Source organism: Cuculus canorus, chromosome 1, assembly GCF_017976375.1.
Source record: "Cuculus canorus isolate bCucCan1 chromosome 1, bCucCan1.pri, whole genome shotgun sequence".
Lineage (NCBI taxonomy): Eukaryota > Metazoa > Chordata > Aves > Cuculiformes > Cuculidae > Cuculus > Cuculus canorus.
Window position 1 is genome coordinate 70,930,833 of NC_071401.1, and position 17,304 is coordinate 70,948,136.

The 17,304-nt window shown below is 39.1% G+C and overlaps 2 protein-coding genes across 3 annotated transcripts in view; one reads left to right on the plus strand and one right to left on the minus strand.

Moving 5' to 3' along the window:
• Positions 1-101: 101 nt before the first annotated feature.
• On the minus strand, positions 102-11,699 carry GTPBP6 (GTP binding protein 6 (putative)). Its single transcript, XM_009565995.2, has 10 exons — positions 11,355-11,699; positions 8,942-9,079; positions 8,455-8,525; positions 6,765-6,895; positions 5,969-6,039; positions 5,365-5,523; positions 3,856-4,064; positions 2,329-2,477; positions 1,865-2,017; positions 102-1,405 (listed from the first exon to the last, which is right to left on the minus strand). The coding sequence occupies exons 1-10, from the start codon at positions 11,689-11,691 to the stop codon at positions 1,264-1,266; spliced, it is 1,560 nt and encodes a 519-aa protein (XP_009564290.2). The 5' UTR covers positions 11,692-11,699; the 3' UTR covers positions 102-1,263.
• A 1,768-nt stretch (positions 11,700-13,467) lies between these two features.
• LOC104063739 (cohesin subunit SA-2) overlaps positions 13,468-17,304 on the plus strand; it is a 63,096-nt gene continuing 59,259 nt past the window's right edge. For both annotated transcript variants that reach the window (XM_054086353.1, XM_054086427.1), the window contains exon 1: positions 13,468-13,653. In XM_054086353.1, the coding sequence (XP_053942328.1) occupies positions 13,610-13,653 (44 nt within the window). In that variant the 5' untranslated portion in view covers positions 13,468-13,609. The remainder of the gene's footprint in view (positions 13,654-17,304) is intronic.

Genomic DNA, 17,304 nt, shown 5'->3' on the forward strand with positions numbered 1-17,304 from the left:
TTATGAAGAAAAAGAGCAAGCATTGGGACTAAACCAAAACCAGGCGTTGTATAAAGTTCACAATGCAGCTTCATCAAGATACCTCACTTTGTAAATGCACTTTATATGAAAAAGCTGAGTTCAAATGTCTGGCACGATGTTAATGTTGCGGTAGGTGTTTGCAGAAGTTTCAAGTCAGCTGCTACTTGACACGCAATTCAACTCCCCCTAAATATCTCAGCACGAGAGGCTATGATACTACCTCCTCATGCAATCTCTTACAATTGCAGAATATGTAGGAGATAAAAAAACCCAAGCATTCAATTTATAAAGAAGACTTTCTAAATGTTTTTTTTACACTGCTTTTTATCCTCGTTCTTGCCTCTACTTCATACTAAGCAGTCATTGTTTTTATTTTCTTGGGTCACTACCTACATTAAATGAATGTTTTTTCTTCCTATCTTTTGTACCATCAAGGGGCTTGTTACTGTAATAAAACTTCATCTCTTTGTGCAATAGTTTTGAAAATGGTTTTGAAATAGGTTTGCTTCTGCTTTCAGTGATACTGATTGTTTCATTGATTGCCAGTGGTAATTCACAACTTGGGTAATGGATCAGGTTTTGCCTCTTTCTTTGTAAAATAATTTCACAGAAAATCCAGGGTTTGCTGTACCTTAGCATGTTTTTCCTTTAAGACTGGATAAAGTAACAGGACAAATTACTGTATGCAAAAAAAACCCAGTAAGAAATGTTCACAGCTAACTTTTATTGCTTAAATATACAAATCTAAGGTTTTTTGCTTCCCTGCAATAAGACATGGCATTTATTTAACTTAAATATATATTCAAGCAGAATGTGTAAACCTATCTGTATTATTTATATACCACCAAAAAAATTTTGTTCATTAACTTTCATTTTCCAAGGACCATCTGCGACACACTGACCATAACAAATATTTTTATTCTCAAAAATGAGATAAAAAGCTTTATATAAGAAACTTAGTACTTTTCTGAAGGTTAATTCAGATGCTATCTAGTGATTTCCATGTGTTTTCAGATCCACAGCTTATAGCCAACAACTGTTTTAACACAAAGACGTAATATTGTCCTTGCCACCAGAATGCAGCTCTTGCTGGTGCCAAACACAGGTTTTCTGAAACAGTGTTCGTTTCTAAAATGCATCAAAAACATGACCTAGGGAAGAAATACACTCACCAACACCCGGGGTAGCACATCATTAAATTATTTCACATCCTTTTAACAAATTCAGTCTCTTTTCCTAGTTTCATGGCATAAAAATCTTACTGTTAGGAAAGAGGTTTTTGTATTTGCCAAAAGCAGAATTACCAATTATCACCTTCACCTTGGCTGTGCCATCTTCAGGCATGACTTCTACTTCCTGAACTGTTGCCTCTTTATAGAGCCAACTGTAGAAATAAAAGCATATTAACATCTTAAAGGTATGACACATAGCATAAAATGTGATCTTTGTTGTAGGTCAACATGTTCCAAACTAGGTAATTTAAAACTTTAAAAGATGAAGTGCTTCACTTAACTTTTCATTTGCTGTTTGGAAATAGGGTATAATGTTTTCATAAATCTTTCAGGTTTGTGTTTTTATCAGAAATCTGGCTCTAGTACCAGAGGCATGGTCTTTCAGGAAATAAGGTTGATTGTACTAATACACAGAACTCCATGAAGGACACTTTAAGAAGACTAGGGTATCTATTTGGGATAATTTTTCTCAATAGGTAAGAAAACTTTGATAATTACCCCTGTGATTCTTAACACAGATTAAAATCAGTATGATATGATTTGGAAATTAAGACATGCAAGACTAAGTTTCAGATTTCTCCAAGTCCTTCTTACAATTCAAAGTTATTTACCTTAGTTGAGGTCCCTCTAAGTTGACATTAACTGTCAGGATCTTCTTCCCTGTTGCTGTCAAAATTTTTTTCTCTATTTCTTCTTTCAGCTCTTCTAAACCAAGTCCATGTAGAGCAGAAATGGCTAATGCATTTTCTTCAGTGGGTTTATATCTGAAAGGTAACAATTGCTAGCACAGTTGCTCATGAAGATTAGGTTGTGAAAATATTCCAAGCATGGACAATTTAACTGTGTTACTTTGCACTCACACCTTCCCATGGAGGCCACTTCTTCTATGACTGAAGTAATTTCTTTTGTAATTCAAAGATAATTAATTATTTTTAAGAGGACAGTTACATATGTAGAAAGTTGAGAAACACTATTAAATGTATTCAGAAGCATGGGAGCTCTTTTCTAGACTAAAAATTAAAAAGCTTCCGAACAGAAGAAATGCTTAAGTACACTTACAGTGTCTCCTGCTTACCTTTCTATCAAATCCACTTTGTTATGAACTTCTACCATTGAATCCAATAAATGGCTCGGAAGATTAAGATTCTTCAGAACTGACAGAACAGTTGCTTTCTGAAGCACAGTTTCTGGATGAGTAATATCCCTCACATGAACGATCAAATCCTAGCACACATCAATATATAAGACAGTTACTTAAAGAAACACACCTGTTACCAGGTTGTAGAGATTTTATATGATTTTTGCACTGCTAATTCACATAAGATACTTCCCTATCCATTACATAATATACTGACAGGTTAACACTATGAAATGAACTACTAAAACAGTATTACCCCAATCCTGTTTTTTGCACCATGAGGGAGGAAGAGCTGCAGCAGCTTAGTCTTTCACTTCACAGTGAGTACAAATTGCCTCCAACAACCCTGAAACAAGCCCTGCCAAGCTTGTTATGTAATTCAAATTTCAAATAATAACTGATCCATTTTTTCAAAGCCAAGACTATGTAACAATAAGGTTTCAGGAGTACTGGGAAAGAAAAAGAGTGAACTCTACAACGGTTTTAGAAGAGTAGTGGCTGAAAAAGTGTTTCAAGAATGGGGGGAAAAAGACCCCTGTGTAATGTGTAATTCTGTTTTTACACTCATAATGCAGAAGACTATCCTTATCTTTAGCTTTTGAGATAGTCTTACTGGTGCTTCACGTGGAAAGCTTTATACAAAGTTATCAGTTTCAAGTACATACACAGTCATGTTTGCCAAGATAAAAACGAAGCAACCAAATTCAGTATTTGCATTAAAAATGTTCCATGATCTTTGCTCAAGATACTGCTTCAAACTTGTGAAAACTAGTGAGAAGTAAGTTTCTTGCCTTTCATTTAACACTTGAATAAGGCACAAACAGGATAGTTGTAGCCAGCTTTAGAGAATCCTCTTATTACCTGGTGAAGTCTAACCCTTGGAGGCATTCTGGCACCTAGTTACCACTGAATTGTGTTACCTTTGACTATACAGGCTTTTTGCTTAAATGTCTATGTGTATGCAGCTTTACACTTTGCTATAACAGAGGAAACTAATTGGAACATGATTGGAAAGGTACATTCATGTATATCACATGCTGCCTACATCACATAACAATCATCCACTTTTGGTGCTATGAGAAACCTTAAAAACATCAGTCCAGAGGCCTTATTTCATTTTTAATTCTCAAGAAAGCTAGCCTCAAATTATTCAGATACACATTTTGCGTTTTCAGATATTTAAGCAGCAAAATCTGATTTATCTGGTTTGTAGAGATAGGAAACATATACTCCCAATAAACTCTTTCTGAAATCTCTTTATATCTATACGTTCTGTATAATTTCAAGTGTCATAAAATTGCTTTATGGCAAGATATTTACCTCATTATGTTAAAGGACTACTATAGTCAGCGAGATACTTCACTGAGTACAGCACGCCAATTATCTTTCCCCTTTTTGAGGGGATAAGGATTATCTAAAAGGAAATTAATTTGATTTCTCAATTTTTTGTAGTCAACTACTTACTGAGTAAGCCACTTCTTCTAATGTAGCTGAGAAGGACTCAACAAGATTATGTGGAAGATCAGTCAGAAAACCAATAGTATCAACATAAATGACTGCCATATGTGAGGGCAGATAACCAGCATGGGCTGTAATATCAAGAGTGGCAAACAGCTGATCTCTCGGTTGAAGTCCTGCTTCCCCAGTCAAGGCTTTGATCAACGTAGTTTTTCCTAATTAAAGAAAAAAAATTACAAGATTTTAATGGCTTGTTTCAAGTAAAAAATTAATTTGCAAGGCTCAGGTGAGTTGTATGATCTAACATATCTTTTTGTATCTATTTCGCTAATTTAATCTAGCCTATGACTATCTATATGATGTTAGGAAATCCAAAGGCAGTCTTAACTTTTCTAACTTGGAATTGGATTTAAGGCCATGTCTGGAAGATTGAATTGACCTGCAAAGTGACCTACCCACATCTCACCTCTAAGACTACCTGAAGAGCACAGCTGTGACAGCATTAGAAGGCACAGACTTAGGTACTCCTCACTGCTTCTGTTGTCAAATAAAAATTTTCAAGATTTACTTGTTAAACCCAACAACAAACAGAAGCCTTAATACTATGTAGCTTATTAGGCTTATGCTTTTATTGGGCATTTCCTCATGAACATAATACTGGAGACGTTTAACTCAATGAATATGTCACAAAATGTAGTCATTAATCTAAAGTGCTCAAGATATACTCTACTTAAAGTATTTCAATTAAGTCTACAAAATTGTAATATTATATATAGTTGATTCTTCAGTTTGAAAAGTAAGGAAGTATGACACTGAAGAAAAACACACTGCAATCCAAATATTTGAGTAAGTAACTGTTAACAGAATTAGCGCAAGGTAAGTTTGTTTTTACAAAGATGTTGAATAAGGAAATGGTCTTAAAATAATGTAACCTGAAAAAAAAAGTCTAGTCCAAAGTCTATTTATGCCTTGTGTATGAATTTACTTCCGTAAGCTATAAAAAAAGACAACAGAAAAACCCCTTTAGCTTTTAGATTCTCTTATGAACACATCTCAAGAACACAGTAAGTAAATCTGTGAGAAGCTACAGTGCTTTCTAAGCATGTTTCTCAGATCAGTTGTCAACTCTTCTGAATTTTCCTCCTATGTCTCCAGCCTTCACAGTGATCCAAAAACTCATGTACTTTTTTCTATCTATTCTGATCAAGTAATAGAGATTCCTGTAAAGGGATACTAACAGCACAGACTTCAGCTCACTATATACAGAATCTCTTCAGCGCAATCAGTGCTAGGCATTTATTCAAAATAGGTCTTCAAGACTGAAAAATAAAATAATCTAACTACAGTAATTTGCTCTCCTAACTATATCCTAATTGACATACATTCATTACACAACTTAAAAACTAATTAAAATATGAAGTCTATTCACATTGAAATGATTCTGGCTAGAGTCTCTAATTAAAAAATAGACAACGTAAGCTCTTTCATGTTACAATTTCATGAGCTTTTGCTTACCACAATTAGTATAGCCCATTACTGAGATAGTTGGAAACTCGCGTTTTCTGCGCTGAGTTCGAAGTAAAGACCTTTTTCTTTTCAGTTTCTCCAGGGCATTCCTAATTTTAAGTTCTTTTTCTTTCAAGATACGATTCTGTGTCTCCATGAATGTTTCACCTGAAAAATAAAAATTAATAATTGGCAGAATAGTCTACAAGAGAAACAGTAAATCAAGTGATGCTCTGCATTTGGAAACCAAGTTGGCTAACACTTGGACACATGAGGTTATAAATAAGCAACTAAAATTATGTCTTTTTTGCCTAAGAGTCAGAGTGATAACTAATTATTAAAACATACACTAAGCACTCTAGAATAACCATGTGCACTTATGATAAAACCCTGAAGCAGGAAATAGGTCTGTCCATGGCCACTGAGCCAGTACAGACCAAATCAATATTATTTAAATTACTTTCCAAAACATTTTTGTACCTTCAGTTACTATGATGCAGAGTACAAACAGTTTTTCCTCCTGGCCTTCTCCAAATAAAATAAGATGCCATGAGATTTGTTTTAAGCCTGTGGAGAAAAATTCTTCTAATTCACAAGAATATTTAGAATTTACCTGAGCCCATGATGTACCTTGATCCACCTCTCTGCTGATCTAGCCGAGACACCTCATTTTTCAGATTTGACCTGTCAGTGGAGTAACAGCTAATTAGAAGCAATTGTCTTTAATCAAGCTATCCTAAAAAGGCCTAGCAAATGTGAAGCAGTATTGGTATTCTAATAGTAAAATAAAAACACTAAATGTCAAGAGCTCTAAATGAAACTTGCTTATGGTGAGAACACTGGTGAAAAAAATACAGATTTCTCTGGCTCCTCAACTATTACTTTAAAAATCATGCAACAATCTTAGCAAACTATAATGACTGTTGTAAAATTTTAGAGAGCCAAAGATGCCTCTGATACAATCATGCAACTCACACCAACTTCCATGTACAAATATTTTTATGCCATGTAATGTACTAAAATTCAGATACAAATAAATGCCTTTCATCTTGTTTATAGCTTTCCTCATTAAGCCATCAATATTGGACACACATGTCCAATTCCTACACATTTTTGCAATCTATGTTTTTCATTAGAAAGAACCGGGACCTTTTCATGAGAAATATATTTTGTAAGATTATCTATTGATAACCTGGTTTTGCCTATCAGCACTGCAGAAGCTTAAAACAATCACATTAAAGCAAGTATTTCTACGCTCTAATTAACGATTGAGCATTATATACAAGCACTGTAACAGTGTAATTTTTCTTTACAGTACACTATTACCATTGTTGTTACTGTTATAACTATAAAGGAACAGTTACTAAACCACGTAGATATCAGTATGTGATTTGCACAGCTTGAGGTACCTGAGAAGTGGAATTTCAGCCAATGCTATCTGAAGTTTTGCTTCTTTGGTCTGGGCATTACAACGAAAAATGTGAAGTACAACTGTGTATCTGTCAAAGACTTTCACGCCCCAGGCATCTTCTAGTTCTTTCTTCAGCCATGCAAGATAAAATAACCTACATGTTTTCTGTCCCTCACTGTATCAGTAGATCAATTCCTATACAGCACTGCGGTTAGAGTTAGCTGATGGACACTCGAACTCTGAGGATCTCAGATTCCATTTCAATGGATGGGTTATAATTATGAGCACGCAAAGATAAAATGTGGTTAACTACAAAGAAAGGCAAAAAAGAGTTTAGAAGGTAGAACTTTATGTCTAGGCCCATCAAATTCAGTGAGAATCCTTCTACTGCCTTTAATTTATTCTGATAACAGTTCTTACAGCGCAACTCAGAATCAAGAATTGTAATAGTTCATCAAGAATCTAAGTGGTTAAGTCCTTGCAAGAAGTAATTATAAAATGCTGGTTTGGGAAAGTATATGAAAAAAAAAAGTAATCAGGAAGTAAGACAGAAAAACGATTCCATAACCAGCTTTTCATGAAATACTTAAAAAGACCCAACCAAAAACCAAACCAAAAAAACCCACCCTGGCTCTAATTCAGCAAGACAAAGCATGCATTAGTTCCAGGATGCGTGTTTTATACATGTTCTCAAACTTCTTTTTTTAATAAACCCTGTTAAATTTCTCTTAAGATCTAGATTTGTAAAAAGAAAGTGGTTTGGGTTCTTTTAACAAGTCTAGTACTAAATGAACTCATACTATAAATTAGGGAATAAAGACTAGCAAATGGAAATGAAACATTTTCAACTTCTATTTCATCAAAAATTGAAGCGTTCAAGATAACTATCCATCAGAGGTATTTATCACTGCTGTTTATTTTAAGATCAGGGAACATTCAGAACTACCAGCAATACATTAATGTTTGCTTCCAGAGTTTCAATGCGCTTTACACCCTGCATGATGCTGTAACATGCAAAAACACCTCAAAATATTTATTTCGATTTGTCTCTTCATTTCAAAGACCATATATAGCTCATGCCCCAGTAGTTTTACTGCCAGTGTTAAAAAAAAAAAAGTGAGGCATTCTCCTCCTCCTTGATGTAATCTGTCCATTTAAAACACAGTCTCTTTTTAAGAGTTAGGAACGACAGTTTCAATATTTGAAACGTTCAAATATAAGCTTGCTCAGAATTTATACGTCATATTAAAAATACTATGCAGCATCCATAGAACTATAGGAAAATAAATACACTATCCATATAGGTACAGAAACTTGTGCATACAGGTAATCCAAAACGACATTCTTCATAACAAAAGCTGTGTTATCACCTCCATTTTGTGAAAAACACACAAAAAGGAGTTAACTTTTCTAACATTTCAAGTAAAGCCCATGGCAAATGCAGAAGCCGAGTGTATACTAAATATCTATCGACCTGCTGGAAAATTTCATGCACGAGAGCTACAAATACATATATCAATGGGACAAATGTAATAGGAATTAAACTTCCTTTCAGAAAACTCAGTCCAGTTGGCTTCATATATTACTGCTGGCAATTCAGAGTCACAACCAACCCTACTTCTCGTAACAACAATAGCTTCCAAACAACACTGATGCACAGAATATGAGTTGATATTATAGTTAATTACCTTTGTTAGTGAAGATATTCTTTCCACATTCAAGAAGACAGCTGTCACATGGGGCAATTTTTTAATCTTTTCTAAAAGATGGATAACCATTAAAAAAATACAGTGTTAAATGTCAATCCTCTCTTTAAAACACACAGAATATAAAAACATTTTGCACTGAGCAGAATGCTTATAAAATATCAAATGGCATCAAATGGCACTGTTCACAAAACAGTGGTATTTGCACTAATTTAGTACTATGTCAAGAACGGCTGCCAGTTTCACTTACGTCAAACACATAAATGTATGGATTAATTTGCTTCACAATGAGCATGAGTTATTTCTACTCTCTGTTGATTTCATAACCTTAAAAAAAATCTTTGAAGTTTGTTTGCGCACCTGTATGATGGATGAACAAAATTCCTTTTCAGCTTTCATACCTATCCTTAATCTGTTTAAGAAGTTTTCCATTTAGAATAACGCAGCGCTGAAAAGTCTCAGTCCTTACCTGTCAACACCTGAAAGTTTCCTTTGCCAAAAATAAACTTCTTGTCAGGATTTTTTGTAGGAATAATTATTTTATCCAAAACTGTCCAGTTGTGAAGAGTTTCTACAAGAGCAACAGCTTCGGCAATCTGTAATTCAGCTTTAGAAACACACACACACAAAAAGACAGAAAAAGGATTATACTACACCATCATAAGTTTGCTCAGATTTCCAATAACTACAGTACATGCATGAACATGAAAAGACTAAGCTCCACTGAAATTCTACCGAGGTATTAATTTTAACCAGCATCACAAGACTAAAAATGTCTTACCTCTAATCAGAATAATTAAACTTCAAGTTTGACGCAATTTTACCACACAAGGCATCTTTCTGCCACTAGAAATTATTTTGGTGGTGGTTGATATAGAAAGATTTTTAGTTCTATTGTCAGCAAACAAATTCATGTGCGAAAGCAGACAAGGGGGGCTGGGAGCCAAGCTTTTTGCCTCGACAAGTGAAATAGAAAATAGAATAAATTCTGTGATTTCAGATCAGCACAAAAACTGTGATTAATGTCTTGGTGATTTAAAGACTTACTAATATGGCATAGCCTGCTGCTAACTTCACTAATACTTATTCCTAAAGGACTTATGTTAAAGTCCTGAAGGACTTTATGACTTGCTAAAACCAGCAGATTCCAATCCTGTTATCTGGTTCAACAGACACCCTTTTTTTTACTTTTCTCTACATGGCAAAGCACTGATTTTTGATGACTTCATGAAACCACATATCAGATAAGTAGGCCCAGTTTTGATTTGCCAAACTTTTTGTCTTTTCATAATGGATTTGTCAAGTTTCTCTAAACAACAAAACTGACATACCAAATAGGTTACCTTGGTCCAAAACGTAATATATTGTCAAAGATAACCATGATGCTCTTTTGCTTCATACTGTTAGGGCTCCTTGTAAAATGCACAGATTTCCTGCTGTACCTGTGGTGTTTCAACAATCATTCCAAAACATTCGTTCAGACTTCAGGCTCTTCATCTGGAGGGCCTAAATAAATGAAAAAGGGATCACTGCTATTCTCCTATATGTCTGGACAGAAAGATGCCTTTGTATTTTATTTAGTCACAAAATTGTGATGCTTGCATGAATTCTGAAAAGGTTATAAACTTCATTCTGCAATGTGACTATTGGTCATAATTAGCAGCATTAATAAATCTAAATGAGATTTAGGTTCATCACATAATAAACTGGAATACAAGAATAACCACCACATATAAACTGTCTACAAATAAAAAGCTAACTTCCGAGCTGCTTAATCCTGTCACATCTTTGTAATGAGAGCAAGTATTTGGAGATGCATCAAGACAAGCTGATCATAGATCTTAATTATGCAAAATTAATGCACATCTATTAGCTATTTACTAGGATTTCTGAGAGCAATTTAAGAATAGCAATGCTAAATAAGGTCCTTACAGAGGAATTATTGGTGACTGCATCACTTGCACAAGACCTCATCTTCATGACACTCTCACCTATTGATGGGGAGCATTTCTGCTCTTCAGCCAACTTCTGGCTAAGTCTAAGGCTAAAGGACTCCTGCCTGACTGAGCAGCACATCTGAGGGATGAAGACCATTAACATTCAGCTAACTGGGGAAATCTGTCTCCTTGAGCAACCTGAACACAATACGTAGAGTTGTTTTGCTGTCCAAGACCCAAAGTTTGCCTGATTTACCAGCCAAAGTGCCAACCTGCAGTCATTTGAGATCTCATCCTCTTTAAAAAGTTCTCACAGAAGAAAACACTGATCCAGACCTTTTATCTGTTCAGTTTGTATTTCCTTGTTTTATCACGGTAATAACGGGTCTGCTTCACGCCCCAGGCATTAATTCCGTAGTGTATTCCTGCAGACCTCATAGGTCTGGAAGAGGAGGAAATGAGGACATATGAGGCCAGGCTGAGAGAGTTGGTACTCTTTATCCTAGAGAAAGAAGGCTCCAAGGAAACATTATACTAGCCTTCCAGTACTTAAAGGTGGCCTACAGGAAAGCTGCGGAGGAGCTGTTTACCAGGGAGGGTAGTGATAGAAAGACACGGAATGGTTTTATACTGAAAGACAGGAAATTTAGACTGGATATTAGGAAGATTTTTTTTTTTTTCCTATGAGGGTGGTGAGGCAGTGGGACAGGCTGCCGAGAGAAGTCGTGGATGCCCTGCCTCTGGAAGTGTTAAAGGCCAGGTCACATGAGGCTTTTAAGCAACGTGATCCAGTGGGAGATGGCCCTACCTATGGCAGGGGATTAGAACTGATAACCATTCAAGTCCCTTCCAACTTCAGGCCATTCTATGCAGCCAAGCAGCGGCCCTGCCGGCTGGCGGGACCCACGGGGGCAGGTAACCAGTCCGGCCGGGGGAGCCCCGTACCCGTCGTCAGCGGCGACTTCTTCGGGCCCCACTTGACATCCGGGTGCACCACGGCCACGCGCTGCGCGCCGGGCCCCACCGCCACCGGAGAGGGGCCCAGCAGCTCCTCCACGTCCTCGTCCTCATCCTCTTCCTCGTCCTCGTCCTCTTCGTCTCCGCCAACGCCTGCTCCCCCATACCCGCTTCCACCCCCACCGCCCCTTCCCGGCGCCCGTAGCCGAACGGAGGCGCTGAGGGGACGAGCGGGCAGTGCCCTAACGCGGTACCCAGCCGCGCCGAGAGCCGCCGCCCGCCGGCAGCACAGCAGAAGCGACCGACAGAGGCGGCCTGGCCCCATGGCAGACGGCGAGCGGGGCGGGGGAGGACACTGAGCGCCGCTTCCGCTTCCGCCCACGTGACCGAGAGCCCCGCGTCTGATAGGCCCCAGGGGGTGGCTGTGATTGAAGGGCTCGGGGAGCGCGCGCGCGCTCCCGCTGGTGGCTGTTGTGGGGGCACGTGCCCAGGGCGGGTAAGTGAGTGGGTGAAGGGCCGTGCGCTCCCTCCCTTTCCCGCTGTCGGCGAGCCCCGCTCAGGCGCTGCACAGGGTGAGGCGGGGCAGGGTGGGGGGAAATAGGAGGCGGTATCGCTCGCTGGCGGCTGGGGGGGGGGGGCGGCGGCGCGTGCATCGCGCGGCGCGCGCTCCCCTCCCTCCCCGCTGCTGCAGGGGGTGAGTGTGGGGGCAGGTGAGTGAGTGGCGCACGGCGCGTGCTGCTCTCCCCCCCCACCCCCTCTCTTCTTTCCCGCCACCGCTTGGGCCGGGCGTGAAGAAAGCACGGGGGCGGGGAGATGCGGTGTGGGCGCGCGCGCACGGACGCTCGCGGGGGTTGTTGCTTGGGGGGGGTGCGCGTGCTCCCCCGCGCGAACTGACCTCCCTTTCCCGCCACTCCACTGGGGAGGGGGAAAGGAGGGAGAGGTGTGAGTCGATGGCGCTTGTGACCGCCGGGCCCTAAAGCAGCGCGGAGGGAGGGGCAGGAAAGGGCCGCCTAATCTAGCGGGAGGTGTCCCTGTCCATGACAGGAGGACTGGCACTGGCTGGTCTTTGAGATCCCTTCCAACCCAAGCCATTCCATGAGACACTTTATCTGGAGCATTGTGTCCAGTTCTGGAATCCTTAGCATAAGAAGGATACAGAGCTCTTGGAACGGGTCCAGAGGAGGGCGCAAGGATGAGCAGAGGGCTGGAGCACCGCTGGACAGGCTGAGAGAGTTGGCGTTGTTCAGCCTGGAGAAGAGGAGGCTCCGAGATCTTGTTCAAAGCCAGGTTGGATGGGGCCTTGAGCAGCCTGATCCGGTGGGATGTGTCTCTGCCCATGGCAGGGGGGTTGGAACTGGATGATTTTTAAGGTCCCTTCCAACCCAAACCATTCCATGATTCTATGGAGTGTTTCATAGTCCCTCTTGTCGGTAGAACTCAGCTGTGCCAGGAGGAGGGGGGGGGCATTAAGCAGCTGAGACCAAAGGTCCTGCGTTTTTTAGAATGATGTAAGTGGTTTATTCAGTGGTAAAAAAGCTGGACCCTTTGCAGTGATGGCTGGAGACCCCACCTACGAGGGTCCCCCAGTTGTCTGGAATAGCCGCTCCAAATCTTCTCTGCAAAAAGCAGTGACTGTGGATCTGGATGATGATAATAGGGCAGTTGGTGATGTATCTTTCTTAATCTCTTGTAGTAATGTTTAGACGCCTTGCCTTTAAAAGCTGTTACGGTTAACTTTTTGTTAATTGCTACTAATTCTTACCTTTCTTGTTGTAATAAGTACAACTTGATTTCACAGAGTATTCAAGAGTTTGGGCTTCTATGCTGATTGTACTTTATGTTTAGTACCTTGTGGTAAACAGCTGCCTGAGGAGGAGGAGGACAAGCAGGCAGGGCGGCTCTGTGGGGGACAGTACCTTTCTATGCACTGCCTGGACGAGGCTCCTGCCAGGTGCAGTGGGTCCACCTCCCAGATTCCCCTTGGTTTCTCCCTCAGAACTGTGTCTCCTTCTGTGATTTAGTTTTGTGGGGGACTCTTTGATTTATTTATAGGGGAACTATCTAGGAAATTAATTCTTTTTTTCTTATTTTCTTGACAGTATTTTTTTTTTGGCTGCTGTTTCACCTGCAAAAGCTGAAGCCTCGCTGCATTTTTAACACTACTGGTCTTGGTGAAGTTTACCTCAGAAGCAGTGCCGGTCGTCTTGGCTTGCTGTCTGTGCTGCTGAAATAATGTAGTGGAAATGATAGCCGAGCCCAACACAGCCAGTAACCTTCCTAGCCAAAAGTAAGCCCTGGTGCCAGTTGTCTGTGAAAGTATGTTGGTAAATTAGAGTGCTGACCCTTGGATGTGTACCCTATGGGTAGGGGGCCTTACAATCTTTTCAGTGCTTTATTTGCTTCAGCGAAAATGAACCTAGTTTGGAAAAAAATGTCAGGTTCATAGTCAGTGCATGCATTCATTTCAGTGGTGAATCTGGGGTCCTGAGCGGGATGAGTGCTAAGTAATCTGTAGTCTCCCTGTTGGCATTGAGAGGAGCATTGCTTCTCCATAGCTGTTTCTGGCAGTGATACATCAAGTCTCCGTTTCCTAGTGTATTTTTCAGTCATCAGTTGAGGTGATCTGTAAGACAAACGTATTCCTGTCATTGTTTACAGAATGATATTTGGAAGTAGAACAGCAAATATAAATAAATAAAAAGTTAAATAGTTTTGGCATATCCTTTCTATTTTCTGAGAGTGAAGGTTTTTAGATGTCCAGTGTTGCATGCTTTGGACTCACTGCAGCCCAATCTGCTGAATCTTTCACTTTCTGAGCAAGTCTGCTCCAGGTCTTTTGCTTCATACTGTTTGGCTTGATGATCTTGAGGGTCTTTTCCAGCCTAAATGATTCTATGATTAAGCTCTAATGAAAGCTGAGAGATGTATTCCTGGTAGTCTGTGATGACAATTAATAGAGCTTCCTATATGTCCTTTCCAGTATGCTTCATCTGAAGCCAACTTCTTAGTTTTGGAAGTGCCAGGAAGGCACCTGGCTATTATTTAGCTGAACTTCTTGTTTTGCTTCTAAAAGATGAAGCAGTTATATTGAAAGGTATAGTTTTAAAAATCTACAGGTAGGATTCTTCCAGGAACTTGGATTAATCCTTTTGCACAGCTAAAGGAATATGTTATTTCTCTTTTGAAGAGGTAGCTTTCTTTTGAAGTGTGAGTCACTAAATCTACTCCAAATGTTTATTAAAGTGAGAAAACCAACCTCAGAAGTTCTCACAATGATATTGTGTTTCAGTACTGGATGAAGTGCTTTGCTTCCTACTTAAGCCGTCTTTCATCTCATCAGTAACACTTCAAGTGCTGGTGAAAGGACCTATATTGTGGCAGGAATGTGAGGTAGAAGTGAGTCTCTGATTTACATATGGTAGGGTATAAAGATGAAAATTAGGATGAGATAGGAATTTAATTCTCCCTATGCTTTCCTACCGATTGCTGATGGAAGCAAAATGAATTGCTGAGAACCAGTGCATGAGGCAGTGAATTTAGATGTGCAAAGATTTTTGGTATAGTGGAGCAAGGGAAAAGGAGCAAGAAAGGAGAGCAAGAAAACAGACTAGTTCAACATTTGTCAAGCCTACTATTGCAGTTATATGGTTGAAAAGATGTTAAATGAAGTTATGTAATAGGGATGGACGCAGAAGCGATCATGTCATCCTCAGCTACCTACAGTGGTTTCTGTTTCGCTCAAGAAGAAAAATGTCTTAATTCTTCTTACAGTTTCTTTAGCAAAAACTTAGTTGTGCAGATAAAAATTCCATTAAAATATCTCATTTAATCTCTAAGTAGTTTCATGGGGTTCAGTTTCTAGGCTGTAGTACCTGCAAATGTTTAAGTACCTGTGTTATGAATAACCTTTGTGGAAACATCAGTATGAAAAGGAAGGGGAAAAAAAAGAAAAAAGGGGAAATATGAGTATTGATAGTATCTGGATTTAAAAAAATCTCTACTTTTGTGTAGGTTGTCTGTTGCAGCACAAGGCTTTCTGTGACATAGCTATATGCACTAATAACCAAAACAATTCATAAGCTAAATGGCTTTCTAGTATTTAGTGCTTAGTTCCATTAGTTGACTGTTTAAAGTAGATATTTAGTCCATATGTGAAAGTTACTCTTAACTGATTTCATAACAGAGATGTTGTTTTATGTGGCGTTGTTAGCTCAACAAGAGAAAGCTGTAGCTCAGTCGTCTTCCCATTCTTGCAGGTTTTGCTGAGCTTTGATAAGTGTGCTGTTCCATATACTGGGCATTTGTTCATTCATTCACTTTGTTGAGACCTTTTTGCTCTAGGTAAATTTTGCCTGGCGTGAACTGACAATGGAAGTAGCACAGAGCCTGTAGATACCATCCGTAGTGCCATCATCCTTCAGGATGTTCTTGGGGAAAGAGAAGCATGAGTTAAAGGTTCAAAGAAATAGATTTGGGACAGAGATACTAAAATCTGTACATGATCAGACAAGTACTTGACTGAACTGTCCTGCAGCAGTTCTGATTTTTTCATTATTTAAATGTTTTAATTCAACTTGGATTCAATTATAGTTGCTGTAATAAAAAAGATATGTTTATTTTCATTGTGAGATGGAAAAAGTTGCTAAAAAGTACAGGCAAACAATTCAGGGAAATTGTTTGAGAGTGTATTGAGCGTTACGTTGAGGTATAAAGCAGAAACAGTTAACACGCGTTACCATGATGTTGACTGGCATCCGAGTTGTAGTTCTAGTGAAACAGTGCAAGTAATAACATGTTAGTCCAGCCCCATAATGTTGCATTCTGCTTTGAAGTGAAGAGTGAAATGGTTTAATTATGTAGGAGAAGCATGTCCTTGACAAACTCGTTTGGATTGTTTTTGTTTATTTGTGGTCTGTAGAAGAATTTGGGAAGAGCTAACTGGCATCAGGAAAGCAATACATATTGCTATCTCTTGCTGCAACTAGGAAGTCTTTGCTGGTGCTTGAGGTACTTAATCTCTGTGGTTCACAATTCTGAATCAGAGAAAACATTTGAAGATGCTTTCAAGTTATTGCATATAGTGTGCTGACTTAGTTGTGAACTGTAGTTTATCTCTTTTCTATGTGCAGAAATCCAAACAACTCATGTAAGGATTGATTCATCCTGAATTATTTTCCTGGCTGCCGTCTATCAAACACTGGCACGTTTTGAACTTTTCAATGACAAGATGTCCATTGAATTTAACTTTCATGTGACTTTTCTCTGTAGAGAAGTTAAAAATTTGCATAATTGTATTTAGAAATTAGATGTGTTTTCATAGAATTTTATATTTATATGGAATTTTTATAGGCATCTTTGGAAGCCTAATTCTACATCACTTATGGTGAAGTGTCTCAGTAGATTCAAAAAGTAAACAGAGGCAATGTCTGTCTGAAACATTCTTGGGAAGAACAACAACAGTGCTTATCTGATATTGATAAACCCACTGGACTTGAGCTAGCTATGCATCCATTGCACGGTTAATTCTTTATCTGAGTTAGCCAGCACTGGATATTGGAGAGCTAACTGTATCTGACAGTGTAATACACTGGGTTTTTTTCTCTTTGTAAAGCGGTCACTTGTGTTACTATACTCTCTTGTTTCACCAGTATCACAAAAATGAAAGTGACTGTGCACTCTTATATGTATTTTGCTTTTGTGCCTTCTTATAGTACAAGTCAGCTGGCTTTTTGTCCTGGCCACCATAGTTTAAAATGAAGCCACAGCAGCCAGCTACCAGTACTGGATCAGCTGCCCAAGCGGGATCCAGTTTGCCTGTTTAAACATGAACCTTGGCGAAGCATATTGTTAACATTGGGAATATCAAAAGCAGAATGGTTTCATTGCAGATAAACATATGGCTTCAGATCTCCCAGAAGATGCATCTTTATTTATGAAA